At 42.3% G+C, this 14,526-nt stretch overlaps 1 protein-coding gene and 1 long non-coding RNA gene across 2 annotated transcripts in view; one reads left to right on the top strand and one right to left on the bottom strand.

Annotated features, from left to right (window-relative positions):
• Positions 1-14,526, top strand: part of LOC128640990 (uncharacterized) — an 86,160-nt gene that overhangs the window by 9,024 nt on the left and 62,610 nt on the right. The window lies entirely within an intron of this gene.
• Positions 1-14,526, bottom strand: part of TTC39A (tetratricopeptide repeat domain 39A) — a 99,875-nt gene that overhangs the window by 24,662 nt on the left and 60,687 nt on the right. Inside the window, exons 5-10 of the mRNA XM_053693492.1 lie at positions 10,073-10,140; positions 8,081-8,145; positions 5,631-5,730; positions 4,978-5,043; positions 3,722-3,830; positions 2,927-2,994 (exon numbers count right to left, since the gene is read on the bottom strand). Coding sequence (XP_053549467.1) covers positions 2,927-2,994; positions 3,722-3,830; positions 4,978-5,043; positions 5,631-5,730; positions 8,081-8,145; positions 10,073-10,140 — 476 coding nt within the window. The remainder of the gene's footprint in view (positions 1-2,926; positions 2,995-3,721; positions 3,831-4,977; positions 5,044-5,630; positions 5,731-8,080; positions 8,146-10,072; positions 10,141-14,526) is intronic.

Here is a 14,526-nt window from a genome sequence, read left to right as displayed (position 1 = left end):
GGACAATAGCACAACACAGGGTGACATCAGAGGAACAATAGCACAGCACAGGGTGACATCAGAAGGACAATAGCACAACACAGGGTGACATCAGAGGGACAATAGCACAACACAGGGGGACATCAGCAGGACAATAGCACAACACATGGTGACAGCAACAGGACAATAGCTCAACACAGAGTGACATCAGAAGGACAATAGCACAACACAGGGTGACATCATCAGGACAATAGCACAGCACAGGGTAACAGCAACAGGACAATAGCTCAACACAGGGTGACATCAGCAGGACAATAGCACAGCACAGGGTGACATCAGAAGGACAATAGCACAACACGGGGTGATATGAGTAGGACAATAGCACATCACAGGGTGACAGTGACAGGACTATACAAGGTGACTATAGGACATCTTAGAGTGACAGTGACAGGACTATACAAGTTGACATCAGCAGGACAAAAGCACAACAGAGGGTGACATCAGTAGGACAATAACACAACACAGAGTGACATCAGAAGGACAGTAACACAACACAGAATGACATCAGAAGGACAGTAGCACAACACAGAGTGACATCAGAAGGACAAAAGCTCAACAGAGGGTGACATCAGAAGGACAATAGCACATCACAGGGTGACAGTGACAGCATTATACAAGGTGACTATAGGACATCCCAGGGTGATAGTGACAGCATTATACAAGGTGACTATAGGACATCCCAGGGTGACAGTGACAGGACTATACAAGGTGACTACAGGTCATCTCAGGGTGACAGTGACAGGACTATACAAGGTGACTATAGGACATCTCAGGGTGACAGTGACAGGACTATACAAGGTGACTATAGGACATCTCAGGGTGACAGTTACAGGACTATACAAGGTGACTATAGGACATCACAGAGTGACAGGGTTATACAAGGTGACTATAGGACATCACAAGGTGACAGGGACAGAACTATTCAAGGTGACTATAGGACATCTCAGGGTGACAATGACAGGACTTTACAAGGTGATTATAGGACATCTCAGGGTAACAGTGACAGGACTATACAAAGTGACTATAGGACATCTGAGGGTGACAGTGACAGGACTATACAAGGTGACTATAGGACATCTGAGGGTGACAGTGACAGGACTATACAAGGTGACTATAGGACATCTCAGGGTGACAGTGACAGCACTATACAAGGTGACTATAGGACATCTCAGGGTGACAGTGGCAGGACTATACAAGGTGACTAAAGGACATCTCAGAGTGACGAGACTATACAAGGTGACTATAGGACATCTCAGGGTGATAGTGACAGGACTATACAAGGTGACTAAAGGACATCTCAGAGTGACAAGACTATACAAGGTGACTATAGGACATCTGAGGGTGACAGTGACAGGACTATACAAGGTGACTATAGGACATCTCAGGGTGACAGTGACAGGACTATACAAGGTGACTATAGGACATCTCAGAGTGAAAGGACTATACAAGGTGAACATAGGACATCTCAGAGTGACAGGACTATACAAGGTGACTATAGGACATCTCAGGGTGACAGTGATAGGACTATACAAGGTGACTATAGGACATCTCAGGGTGACAGTGACAGGACTATACAATGTGACTATAGGACATCTCCGGGTGACAGTGACAGGACTATACAATGTGACTATAGGACATCTTAGGGTGACAGTGACAGGACTATACAAGGTGACTATAGGACATCTCAGGGTGACAGTGACAGGACTATACAATGTGACTATAGGACATCTTAGGGTGACAGTGACAGGACTATACAAGGTTACTATAGGACATCTCAGGGTGACAGTGACAGGACTATACAATGTGACTATAGGACATCTTATGGTGACAGTGACAGGACTATACAAGGTGACTATAGGACATCTCAGGGTGACAGTGACAGGACTATACAAGGTGACTATAGGACATCTCAGGGTGACAGTGACAGGACTATACAATGTGACTATAGGACATCTTAGGGTGACAGTGACAGGACTATACAAGGTGACTATAGGACATCTCAGAGTGACAGGACTATACAAGGTGACTATAGGACATCTCAGAGTGACAGTGACAGGACTATACAAGGTGACTAAAGGACATCTCAGGGTGACAGTGACAGGACTATACAATGTGACTATAGGACATCTCAGGGTGACAGGACTATACAAGGTGACTATAGGACATCTCAGAGTGACAGTGACAGGACTATACAAGGTGACTATAGGACATCTCAGAGTGACAGTGACAGCACTATAAAAGGTGACTATAGGACATCTCAGGGTGACAGTGACAGGATTATACAAGGTGACTATAGGACATCTCAGAGTGACAGGACTATACAAGGTGACTATAGGACATCTCAGAGTGACAGTGACAGAACTATACAAGGTGACTATAGGACATCTCAGAGTGACAGTGACAGGACTATACAAGGTGACTATAGGACATCTCAGAGTGACAGTGACAGGACTATACAAGGTGACTATAGGACATCTCAGGGTGACAGTGACAGGATTATACAAGGTGACTATAGGACATCTCAGAGTGACAGGACTATACAAGGTGACTATAGGACATCTCAGAGTGACAGTGACAGGACTATACAAAGTGACTATAGGACATCTCAGGGTGACAGTGATAGGACTATACAAGGTTGACTATAGGACATCTTAGGGTGACAGTGACAGGACTATACAAGGTGACTATAGGACATCTCAGGGTGACAGTGACAGGACTATACAAGGTGACTAAATGACATCTCAGGGTGACAGTGACAGGACTATACAAGGTGACTATAGGACATCTCAGGGTGACAGTGACAGGACTATACAAGGGGACTATAGGACATCTCAGGTTGACAGTGACAGGACTATACAATGTGACTATAGGACATCTCAGGGTGTACCTTGGGATAACGTTTCAGATAGGGCTGAAGCAACTTTTCTGCCTCATCTACATTTCCCTTTCCTGTACCTGAAAAAAAGAGAAATTTGTGACTGACTTGAATATTACATTTTCACAGGAACAAAACTACTTCCCTCCTCCTCCCTGCTCGTGTTTCCCCTGCTTAAGTACCCACAACTTATGTACCCCCTGCTTGTGTAACCTCTGCTTGTTTACCCCCTGCTTGTAAACCTTCTGCCTAAATGCCCCCTGATTATGTGCCTCCTGCTTGTGCACCCCCTGCTTGTAAACCCCTGTTTGTGTGCCCCCTGCTTATGTGCCCTTTGCTTGTACACCCCCTGCTTGTGTACCGCTAGCTTGTGCACCCCCTGCTTATGTGCCCCCTGCTTGTGTACTCCTGCTTAAGTACCCCCTACCTGTGTGCCCCCTGCTTATGTACCCCCTGCTTGTGAACCCCCAGATTATGTACCCCCTGCTTGTGTACCCCCTGCTTAAGTACCCCCAACTTATATGCCTCCTGCTTATGTACCTACCCCCCTTGATTACTCCCAACTTATGTTCACCCTACTTAGGTAACCCCCTGCTTAGGTACCCCCTACTTATGTTCCCCCTACTTAGGTAACCCCCTGCTTAGGTACCCCCTACTTATGTTCCCCCTGCTTAGGTACACTCTACTTATGTAGCCCCTACTCATGTACCCCCTACTCATGTGCCCAGCACTGCAGAGCTTGGTTGCGGTATATAACAAATGTCAGTCTTCTCTGACTGGTGAGTACTATAAATAATTCCTACTTACCCAGTACAAAGCTCAGGAACGTGTGGTAGCAAAGTAGCAACAATGTACAGAGAAGTGCCCTGAAGCTGTGCACTGTGGCGCCCTCCTGCAGCTGGGTCAGACCATAGTCCTGGGGGCAAAGAACCCACAAAAAAAACCAAGATCAAATTAGCCACCTCAGCATGTGCCTAGGGGCCCAATGAGATAAAGCTCTCTGCTTTGGTGAGATTATCTAATAAATCTTGTCAGTACAGTGAGGTCTCTCAAAGAATTTTGTAAAGGCCAATTATAACCTTAAACCTGTTTAGCTCACTAAAGAAGCAGACACATACAGTCTCTTGTGTGTTTGTGAGGAGCAGACACATACAGTCTCTTGTGTGTTTGTGAGGAGCAGACACATACAGACTCTTGTGTGTTTGTGAGGAGCAGACACATACAGTCTCTTGTGTGTTTGTGAGGAGCAGACACATACAGTCTCTTGTGTGTTTGTGAGGAGCAGACACATACAATCTCTTGTGTGTTTGTGACAAGCAGACACATACAGTCTCTTGTGTGTTTGTGAGGAGCAGACACATACAATCTCTTGTGTGTTTGTGAGGAGCAGACACATACAATCTCTTGTGTGCTTGTGAGGAGCAGACACATATAGTTTCTTGTGTGTTTGTGAGAAGCAGACACATACAATCTCTTGTGTCTTTGTGAGGAGCAGACACATACAATCTCTTGTGTCTTTGTGAGGAGCAGACACATACAATCTCTTGTGTGTTTGTGAGGAGTAGACACAAATAGTCTCTTGTGTGTTTGTGAGGAGCAGACACATACAATCTCTTGTGTGTTTGTGAGGAGCAGACACATACAATCTCTTGTGTGTTTGTGAGGAGCAAACACATACAATCTCTTGTGTGTTTGTGAGGAGCAGACACATACAGTCTCTTGTGTGTTTGTGAGAAGCAGACACATACAATCTCATGTGTGTTTGTGAGGAGCAGACACATACAGTCTTTTGTGTGTTTGTGAGGAGCAGACACATACAATCTCTTGTGTATTTGTGAGGAGCAAACACATACAATCTTTTTTTTGTTTGTGAGGAGCAGAGACATACAATCTCTTGTGTGTTTGTGAGGAGCAGACACATACAATCTCTTGTGTGTTTGTGAGGAACAGAGACATTCAATCTCTTGTGTTTTTGTGAGGAGCAGACACATACAATCTCTTGTATGTTTGTGAGGAGCAGACACATACAATCTCTTGTGTGTTTGTGAGACAACCTTCAGTACCTTATTTCCTGAGAATCCGACAAACTCCAAAAGCCGCAGGATTCTCGTAGGTAGCATTGATAAAGTCTGAAATATTAAGGATGTTACAGATATCAGATATGAGATACAATGTATAACATTGTTACAAATATTGTTACAAACACAGCTACCATATAGTGCTTAACACACATACACTGACTAATAGATTGGATTGCAGTAAAACCAAGCCAGAAACCGCTCAGTTAGAATGCAAAGTATTCACATAACAAACTCGACGTGACTAGAATAAGCTCAATTGTGTCATGGAGCCCAGTGTCACTACATAATTAATCTGCTAGAATGATTGACGTATTGTTGCATTTCTGATAGACAATTATTCTTGTAATACTTTTGGGCTATGGTCATTCTCCAATATTACATGGCAGATTCCAGCAAAGAATGATTACAACAACTATTTGTGCATCATAACCAACAGCATAAGGCCTGATCCCAATACCCAGAGTGCGTTGAATGACAAGCCTGTAGTCCAGTTATCCCTTATCATGAGTTCTAGTGATTGTTCTTTCCCTTCAAGAAGAATCATCCCAAGTGTGTCCCATAATGTCCCATTACCATACACTCCCTGAGTACAGCATGCTCTCACTATTACCGCTATATTGTGTGTTCTCACTTACCAGATTAAAGGCGCCAACCCCCAACTTCACTCCTCCTTCAAAGTGACAGTGACTCTCACCCTTTGCATAGTTAGCGTTCTGCTGCAAGCTGTGAAGTTCCCTTAAGAAATGACAGTAAAGGTAAAATTAAAACCTTAGTATATTACTTAAATTCATATCTGTGTGACACGACACCGGGTACGTATATCCTATTACCAAGAATGTAAACGTCTTGTTGATAAGGTGTTTTCTCCTAGTTTTTTATTATATGGAAATCTCAGATATCTTCATTTGGTTTTATAGCTAAATAATATTTAATTGCCTGTTTATAATATCTTCCTCTCTCTGCCAGTCACTGAATTCTAAACAAATGTTTATTTTAATTACTCAGTAGTAATTTGTCATTGGCCTCCTGCATAGTGAGACTCTGATCATATGCACGTGGTCATGTGATATATCTGAGTTATGCAATACAGGAACATCAGCAGCTACAGAAACTGTAGTGCACTCTTTTTGCATATTTCTTTGATATATAAACGTCCCTTTCAGAGCTGCTTGAGCTAAGAGAAGGTTTTGTTGGGTTCTGAGACAAGTTTAATGCCTTAAAGGGAGAGTTGCTTGTTATATTCAGGAGCCGATGACATATTTAGGTTTTGTGCTGCCCTGGGAAGTTTGCTGCCCACAATAAAGAATGTTAGCCTATATTTTATTTGCCTCATAACTGGAAACCAGGGGCACATGGAGGGGTAATGCATCCTATAGTCAACCAGAGACTTGTTTTACATTTAATAGATAAAACATTTGGGAAGCAAATGACTTAGAAGATGCTATAGATCTACTGTCATGAGCTGAGCATCATTTTAAAAATGGTGGCTCATTAGCAGTAAGCTAAAGCTTATTGATTCTTAAAATATGCTGAAAGGGACAGTCTAGTCAGAATTAAACTTTCATGATTCAGATAGAGCATTGAATTTTAAACAACTTTCCAATTTATTTCTATCATCAAATTTGCTTTGTTCTCTTGGTATTCTTTGTGAAAGCTAAACCTAGGTAGGTGCATATGTTAATTTCTAAGACCTTGAAGGCTGCCTCTTATCTCAGTGCATTTTGACAGTTTTTCACAGATGGACAGCGCTAGTTAATGTGTGCGCTATATAGATAACATTGTGCTCACCCCCATGGAGTTACTTAGGAGTCAGAGCTGGTTGGCTAAGATGCAAGTCTGTCAAAAGAACTGAAATGGGTCAGTCTGCAGAGACTTAGATACAAGGTAATCACAGAGGTAAAAAGTGTATTAATATAACTGTGTTGGTTATGCAAAACTAGGGAATGGATGATAAAGGGATTATCTATCTTTTTAAACAATACACATTCTGGTGTAGACTGTCCCTTTAAGATATAATGAATATCTGACCTGTTAAGGGTCCTTAGGACTGGAGTTGGGACACACTGCTTTAGACTAAGACAGCTATAATAGTGGGAATTCTATTAGCTCATTCCACAGTATTTGTAGTATTTGTTCCTTATACCTCCACCATCCCATTCATATCCTGATGTATCTACAAAAAAACAAAGGACTGGCCAACTCACACCAAACAACACAAAACCCCACCCTCATCATATAAAGCCCCTCCCTTTGACCACCCAGCTCTGGGACTGCCTTATCCTCACTCCTAAACCATCTAGTTAAACTCATGTAAGTATCAGTCATTAATCTTCTACACATGCAAACATCTGATAAATTCTCATAAGTACATATGTTTTTACTAATTCTCATTGGGTAATAGGTACAAATACTTTTGTACACATCAGCCAATGAGCATACATTGGAAGTAGTCATCAGCCAATAAGTATTAGCAGAATGTGCACAACAATTTAATCTTAAAGGAATAGTCTAGTCAAAATTAAACTTTCATGATTCAGATAGAGCATGCAATTTTAAGCAACTTCCTAATTTACTTCTATTATCATTTTTCTTCGTTCTCTTGGTATCTTTATTTGAATGTTAGCTTAGGAGCCGGGACATTTTATTATTATTATCGGTTATTTGTAGAGCGCCAACAGATTCCGCAGCGCTGACATTTTTGGCTCAGTCAGCACCTGGGTAGTGCTTGCTGATTGGTGGCTTCATTTCGACACCAATCATAAAGTACTACCCAGGTGCTGAACAAAAATGGTCCGGCTACTATTTTTAAATTATTGCTTTTTCAAATAAAGATAACAAGAGAACAAAGACAAATTGATAATAGGAGTAAATTAGAAAGTTGCTTAAAATTGCACGCTCTATCTGAATCATGAAAGTGTAATTTTGGTTAGACTATTCCTTTAACTTCACCATTTTTTAGACAAAAATTAAACTGGTTTTAAAGTTGCTGTTTTATAAGATTGGTAGAACATTTGTCCTATCAACGACTGTTTTATTCATGTATAGTCACATAATGATAAAATTCCACGTAACTGAAGTTACTCACTTGTACGTCTGGTAGCTGTTTCTAACTTTAATTCCGCCTTTGATAAAACTGACCATGTTTTCATCCTGTAATAAAAAATACACATTAACCCTTAAACTAATAATAATAATCACCTAGATTACGAGTCTTGCGCTAAACAGGGTGCAAAAGTAACGCCCCAAAAAATTGCGTTATTTCACTCTCCATAGCGCTGCCCTTACAAGTTACTAAAAAAAAGCCTCCTTGTCCTGTGCGTTATGGTATGTTAAGCTCCATACCGCACAAAATCCAAGGGCTGAGTTTACGTGCTTGTGCACGCTTTCTCCCATAGACACCAATGGGGAGAAAGTGTTAAAAAAAACTGAAGTGCGGATTGGAGATCGCCGTAACGCAACCCCATTGATGTCTATGGGGAAAAAGAAAGTTACATTTAAACCTAACACCCTAACATAAACCCCAAGGGTTCAATTTATCAAGCTCCGTACGGAGCTTGATGCCCTGTGTTTCTGGCGACCCTTCAGGCTCGCCGGAAAGAGAAATTATGAAGCAGCGGTCTAAAGACCACTGCTCCATAACCTGTCCGCCTGCTCTGAGGTGGCGGACAGAAATCAACCTGATCGAATACAATCGGGTTGATTGACACCACCTTCTAGCGGCAGGGGGTGGAATTGCACCAGCATACGCTGTCAACATTTATCGATGTGCTGCGGAAATGATACACTACATCGTATAATGTCCACCGCCCCCGACATCGCTGACGCTAAATAAAAGCTATTAACCCCTAATCCGCCACTCCCCGACATCACCGCCACTAATAAAAGCTATTAACCCCTAATCCACCACTCCCTGACATCGCCGCCACTAAATAAAAGCATGAACAGCCAATAGGATTTCAGTAGCTCTCATCCTATTGGCTGTTTTGAACGGCCAATAGGATTTCAGAAGCTCTCATCCTTTTAGCTGATTTGAATTTGAAGAATCAAATCAGCTAAATGTAATGTTAGGTTATTTTTTTATTTTTAACTTAGTTTTTTTTTATTTCACAGGTAAGTTTTTATTTATTTTAAGATAGTTATATTGTAATTTTAATTTAAAGTTAGGGGGTGTTAGGTTTAGGGGTTAATAGTTTAGTGTTTTGCGATGTGGGGGGGCGACGGTTTAGGGGTTAATAGGTTTATTTAGGTATCAGCGATGTCGGGGAGTGGCGGATTAGGGGGTTAATAATTTTAGTGGCGCCGATGTTGGGGAGCGGTGAATTAGGGGTTAATAACTTTATTTAGTTGCAGCGTTGTCGGGGAGCGGCGGATTAGGGGGTAATATATTTAAATAGTGTTGGCAATGAGGGTGGACGGCAGATTAGGGGTTAATAACTTTATTTAATAGTCGCAATGTGAGTGGGCGGCAGATTAGGGGTTAATAGGTTTATTTAATAATCGCAATGTGGGTGGGCGGCAGATTAGGGATTAATAAATGTAATATAGTGTTTGCAATGTGGGAGGGTGGCGGTTTAGGGGTTAATAGGTAGTTTATGGGTGTTGGTGTACTTTGTAACAGTTTAGTTATGAGTTTTGTGAAACATTTTTGTTACACAAAATCCATAACTACTGCTCTCAGATCGCGGTATGGATCGTGTCGGTTTAGGCTGTAACGCAAGCTTTTTTGCCTGAACGCACAACCTGTAATACCGAAGCTATAAAAATCCTACACTCAACCGTAATTTTTTTGAGTGCGGAATGGACGTTGCATTACAGGCTAAAATGCTTGTGGTATAGCTATACCGGCCCGACTCGTAATATGCGTTCCCGGCCATTCCACGTGCAATGGCCAATTTTTCAGCGGTATAGCTGTACCGCAAAACTCGTAATCTAGCCGAATGTTAATAATAATATTTATGTTGATAATAATAATAATAATCGTACGTCTGTACATACATATATCCTTCATCTGTTATGTATCTAATAAAGGTGAGTATATTTCTGAGCCCTACAACACAAACACAGGATGATTTCTGACCTGCAGGAACGTGAGGGCCGCTCGCTGGAGCAAACACTCGGCATAGCACACCTCAGCATGGATCTCCTCTACAAGGCAAACACAGCATATTTGTATCTGGTACATTGTATGCAGGTAAACAGGAATTATAAAAAATTGGAGACAGAGATAAGAACTTGAAATGGACACAGAAGTATAAAACGCTTGTGCATTAAAGTGTGGAATTGTAGCATTAACATTTATTTGTTAAACCAAAGAGTAGTAATAAGCAAAAGGCCGCACAGAGCAGAAGGCTGAGTACAGCTTATACAGACACTCAGCAGGGGAATACCGGGGAATACCCCCCCCCCCCCCCCCAGCTGCCTGAGCAGATAATATTGTGCTGTGATTCAGGTTGTCACATGTAGCAGGAAAGCACAAACCTCAGGGATGTAAAATTCCCAGAAGCAAAGCAACTCCTTACAGGTATTAAGGGGCATTTACAATATATGTCAGCATTGCATGTGATATGTATTGAAGTATATAAATAAGCATTTTCATTGTTTTGCTGTATTATAGCAGCCCAGGGACACACTCCTTAAAAAGTATTGTGATTATGTTTATCTTATCCACTTCACTGTGTTGTTTTCCCCCCAAATTCTTGAATTGAACCATGAGAAGTTACTATATATCATTTATTGTTCTATATTATTGTATTGTCTATCATTTAACAACGTCAAGTAACATCAGCTGTAGGATATAACTACTGAGAATATTTGTATTATTAAATAAATATTCTAATACTCATTGTACTAAAATGATAATTATCTCCCTAGAATAGATTTATGCTTTAAATATTTATCTAAAAGTAACTTGAATCAGGACATCTTTTTGCACCATTTACAGTCGGATTTAAAAGTATCTGCAGCGTGCACACGTTTCCTATACTGCACACACGTTTCCTATACTGCGTACGTTTCCTATACTGCGCACGTTTCCTATACTGCACGCACGTTTCCTATACTGCGCACACACGTTTCCTATACTGCGCATGTTTCCTATACTGTGCACACGTTTCCTATACTATGCACATGTTTCCTATTCTGCGCACACGTTTCCTATACTGCGCACACGTTTCCTATACTGCGCACACGTTTCCTATTCTGCGCGCACGTTTCCTATACTGCGCACGTTTCCTATACTGTGCGCACATGTTTCCTATACTGCGCACGTTTCCTATACTGTGCACATGTTTCCTATACTGCGCACGTTTTCTATACTGTGCACTTACAGGTCAAGCCATACGCGTATTACGGTACTTATTAAAAAAAAATGCAGCCAATAACCTCACGCTGTTATACACAAGTATTCTGCTCTAGTACAGAGCTGATACTTTGTATATTTGCATTGTACCATACAAAAACAGAATTTATGCTTACCTGATAAATTACTTTCTCCAACGGTGTGTCCGGTCCACGGCGTCATCCTTACTTGTGGGATATTCTCTTCCCCAACAGGAAATGGCAAAGAGTCCCAGCAAAGCTGGTCACATGATCCCTCCTAGGCTCCGCCCACCCCAGTCATTCGACCGACGGACAGGAGGAAATATATATAGGAGAAACCATATGATACCGTGGTGACTGTAGTTAGAGAAAATAATTCATCAGACCTGATTAAAAAACCAGGGCGGGCCGTGGACCGGACACACCGTTGGAGAAAGTAATTTATCAGGTAAGCATAAATTCTGTTTTCTCCAACATTGGTGTGTCCGGTCCACGGCGTCATCCTTACTTGTGGGAACCAATACCAAAGCTTTAGGACACGGATGAAGGGAGGGAGCAAATCAGGTCACCTAAATGGAAGGCACCACGGCTTGCAAAACCTTTCTCCCAAAAATAGCCTCCGAAGAAGCAAAAGTATCAAATTTGTAAAATTTGGCAAAAGTGTGCAGTGAAGACCAAGTCGCTGCCTTACATATCTGGTCAACAGAAGCCTCGTTCTTGAAGGCCCATGTGGAAGCCACAGCCCTAGTGGAGTGAGCTGTGATTCTTTCAGGAGGCTGCCGTCCGGCAGTCTCATAAGCCAATCGGATAATGCTTTTAAGCCAAAAGGAAAGAGAGGTAGAAGTCGCTTTTTGACCTCTCCTTTTACCAGAATAAACAACAAACAAGGAAGATGTTTGTCTGAAATCTTTAGTAGCCTCTAAATAGAATTTTAGAGCACGGACTACGTCCAAATTGTGTAACAAACGTTCCTTCTTTGAAACTGGATTCGGACACAAAGAAGGTACAACTATCTCCTGGTTAATATTTTTGTTGGAAACAACTTTCGGAAGAAAACCAGGCTTAGTACGCAAAACCACCTTATCTGCATGGAACACCAGATAGGGCGGAGAACACTGCAGAGCAGATAACTCTGAAACTCTTCTAGCAGAAGAAATTGCAACCAAAAACAAAACTTTCCAAGATAATAACTTAATATCTACGGAATGTAAGGGTTCAAACGGAACCCCTTGAAGAACTGAAAGAACTAGATTTAGACTCCAGGGAGGAGTCAAAGGTCTGTAAACAGGCTTGATCCTAACCAGAGCCTGAACAAATGCTTGAACATCTGGCACAGCTGCCAGTCTTTTGTGAAGTAAAACAGATAAAGCAGAGATCTGTCCCTTCAGAGAACTTGCAGATAATCCTTTCTCCAAACCTTCTTGTAGAAAGGATAGAATCTTAGGAATTTTTATCTTGTTCCATGGGAATCCTTTAGATTCACACCAACAGATATATTTTTTCCATATTTTATGGTAAATTTTTCTAGTTACAGGCTTTCTAGCCTGAATCAGAGTATCTATTACAGAATCTGAAAACCCACGCTTTGATAAAATCAAGCGTTCAATCTCCAAGCCGTCAGTTGGAGGGAAACCAGATTCGGATGTTCGAATGGACCCTGAACAAGAAGGTCCTGTCTCAAAGGTAGCTTCCATGGTGGAGCCGATGACATATTCACCAGGTCTGCATACCAAGTCCTGCGTGGCCACGCAGGAGCTATCAAGATCACCGAGGCCCTCTCCTGATTGATCCTGGCTACCAGCCTGGGGATGAGAGGAAACGGTGGGAATACATAAGCTAGGTTGAAGGTCCAAGGTGCTACTAGTGCATCTACTAGGGTCGCCTTGGGATCCCTGGATCTGGACCCGTAGCAAGGAACCTTGAAGTTCTGACGAGACGCCATCAGATCGATGTCTGGAATGCCCCATAATTGAGTTATTTGGGCAAAGATTTCCGGATGGAGTTCCCACTCCCCCGGATGGAATGTCTGACGACTCAGAAAATCCGCTTCCCAATTTTCCACTCCTGGGATGTGGATCGCAGACAAGTGGCAGGAGTGATCCTCCGCCCATTGAATTATCTTGGTCACTTCTTTCATCGCCAGGGAAGTCCTTGTTCCCCCCTGATGATTGATATATGCAACGGTCGTCATGTTGTCTGACTGAAACCTATGAATTTGGCCTTTGCTAGTTGAGGCCAAGCTCTGAGAGCATTGAATATCGCTCTCAGTTCCAGAATGTTTATCGGGAGAAGAGACTCTTCCCGAGACCATAGACCCTGAGCTTTCAGGGATTCCCAGACCGCGCCCCAGCCCACTAGGCTGGCGTTGGTCGTGACAATGACCCACTCTGGTCTGCGGAAGCTCATTCCCTGTGACAGATTGTCCAGGGTCAGCCACCAACGGAGTGAATCTCTGGTCTTTTGATCTACTTGAATCGTCGGAGACAAGTCTGTATAATCCCCATTCCACTGTCTGAGCATGCACAGTTGTAATGGTCTTAGATGAATTCGTGCAAAAGGAACTATGTCCATTGTTGCAACCATCAATCCTATTACTTCCATGCACTGCGCTATGGAAGGACGAGGAACAGAATGAAGTACTTGACAAGAGCTTAGAAGTTTTGATTTTCTGACCTCTGTCAGAAAAATCCTCATTTCTAAGGAATCTATTATTGTTCCCAAGAAGGGAACTCTTGTTGACGGGGACAGAGAACTTTTTTCTTTGTTCACCTTCCATCCGTGAGATCTGAGAAAGGCTAGGACGATGTCCGTATGAGCCTTTGCTTTTGACAGGGACGACGCTTGAATCAGGATGTCGTCCAAGTAAGGTACTACTGCAATGCCCCTTGGTCTTAGAACCGCTAGAAGGGACCCTAGCACCTTTGTGAAAATCCTTGGAGCAGTGGCTAATCCAAATGGAAGTGCCACAAACTGGTAATGCTTGTCCAGAAAAGCGAACCTTAGGAACTGATGATGTTCCTTGTGGATAGGAATATGTAGGTACGCATCCTTTAAATCCACGGTAGTCATAAATTGATTTTCCTGGATAGTAGGTAGGATCGTTCGAATAGTTTCCATTTTGAACGATGGTACCCTGAGAAATTTGTTTAGGATCTTTAGATCCAAAATTGGTCTGAATGTTCCCTCTTTTTTGGGAACTATGAACAGATTGGA

This window comes from Bombina bombina, chromosome 10 (assembly GCF_027579735.1).
Source record: "Bombina bombina isolate aBomBom1 chromosome 10, aBomBom1.pri, whole genome shotgun sequence".
Classification (NCBI taxonomy): Eukaryota; Metazoa; Chordata; class Amphibia; order Anura; family Bombinatoridae; genus Bombina; species Bombina bombina.
Note: the sequence above shows the minus strand (reverse complement) of the source record. Positions and strands in the feature narration are given on the sequence as shown.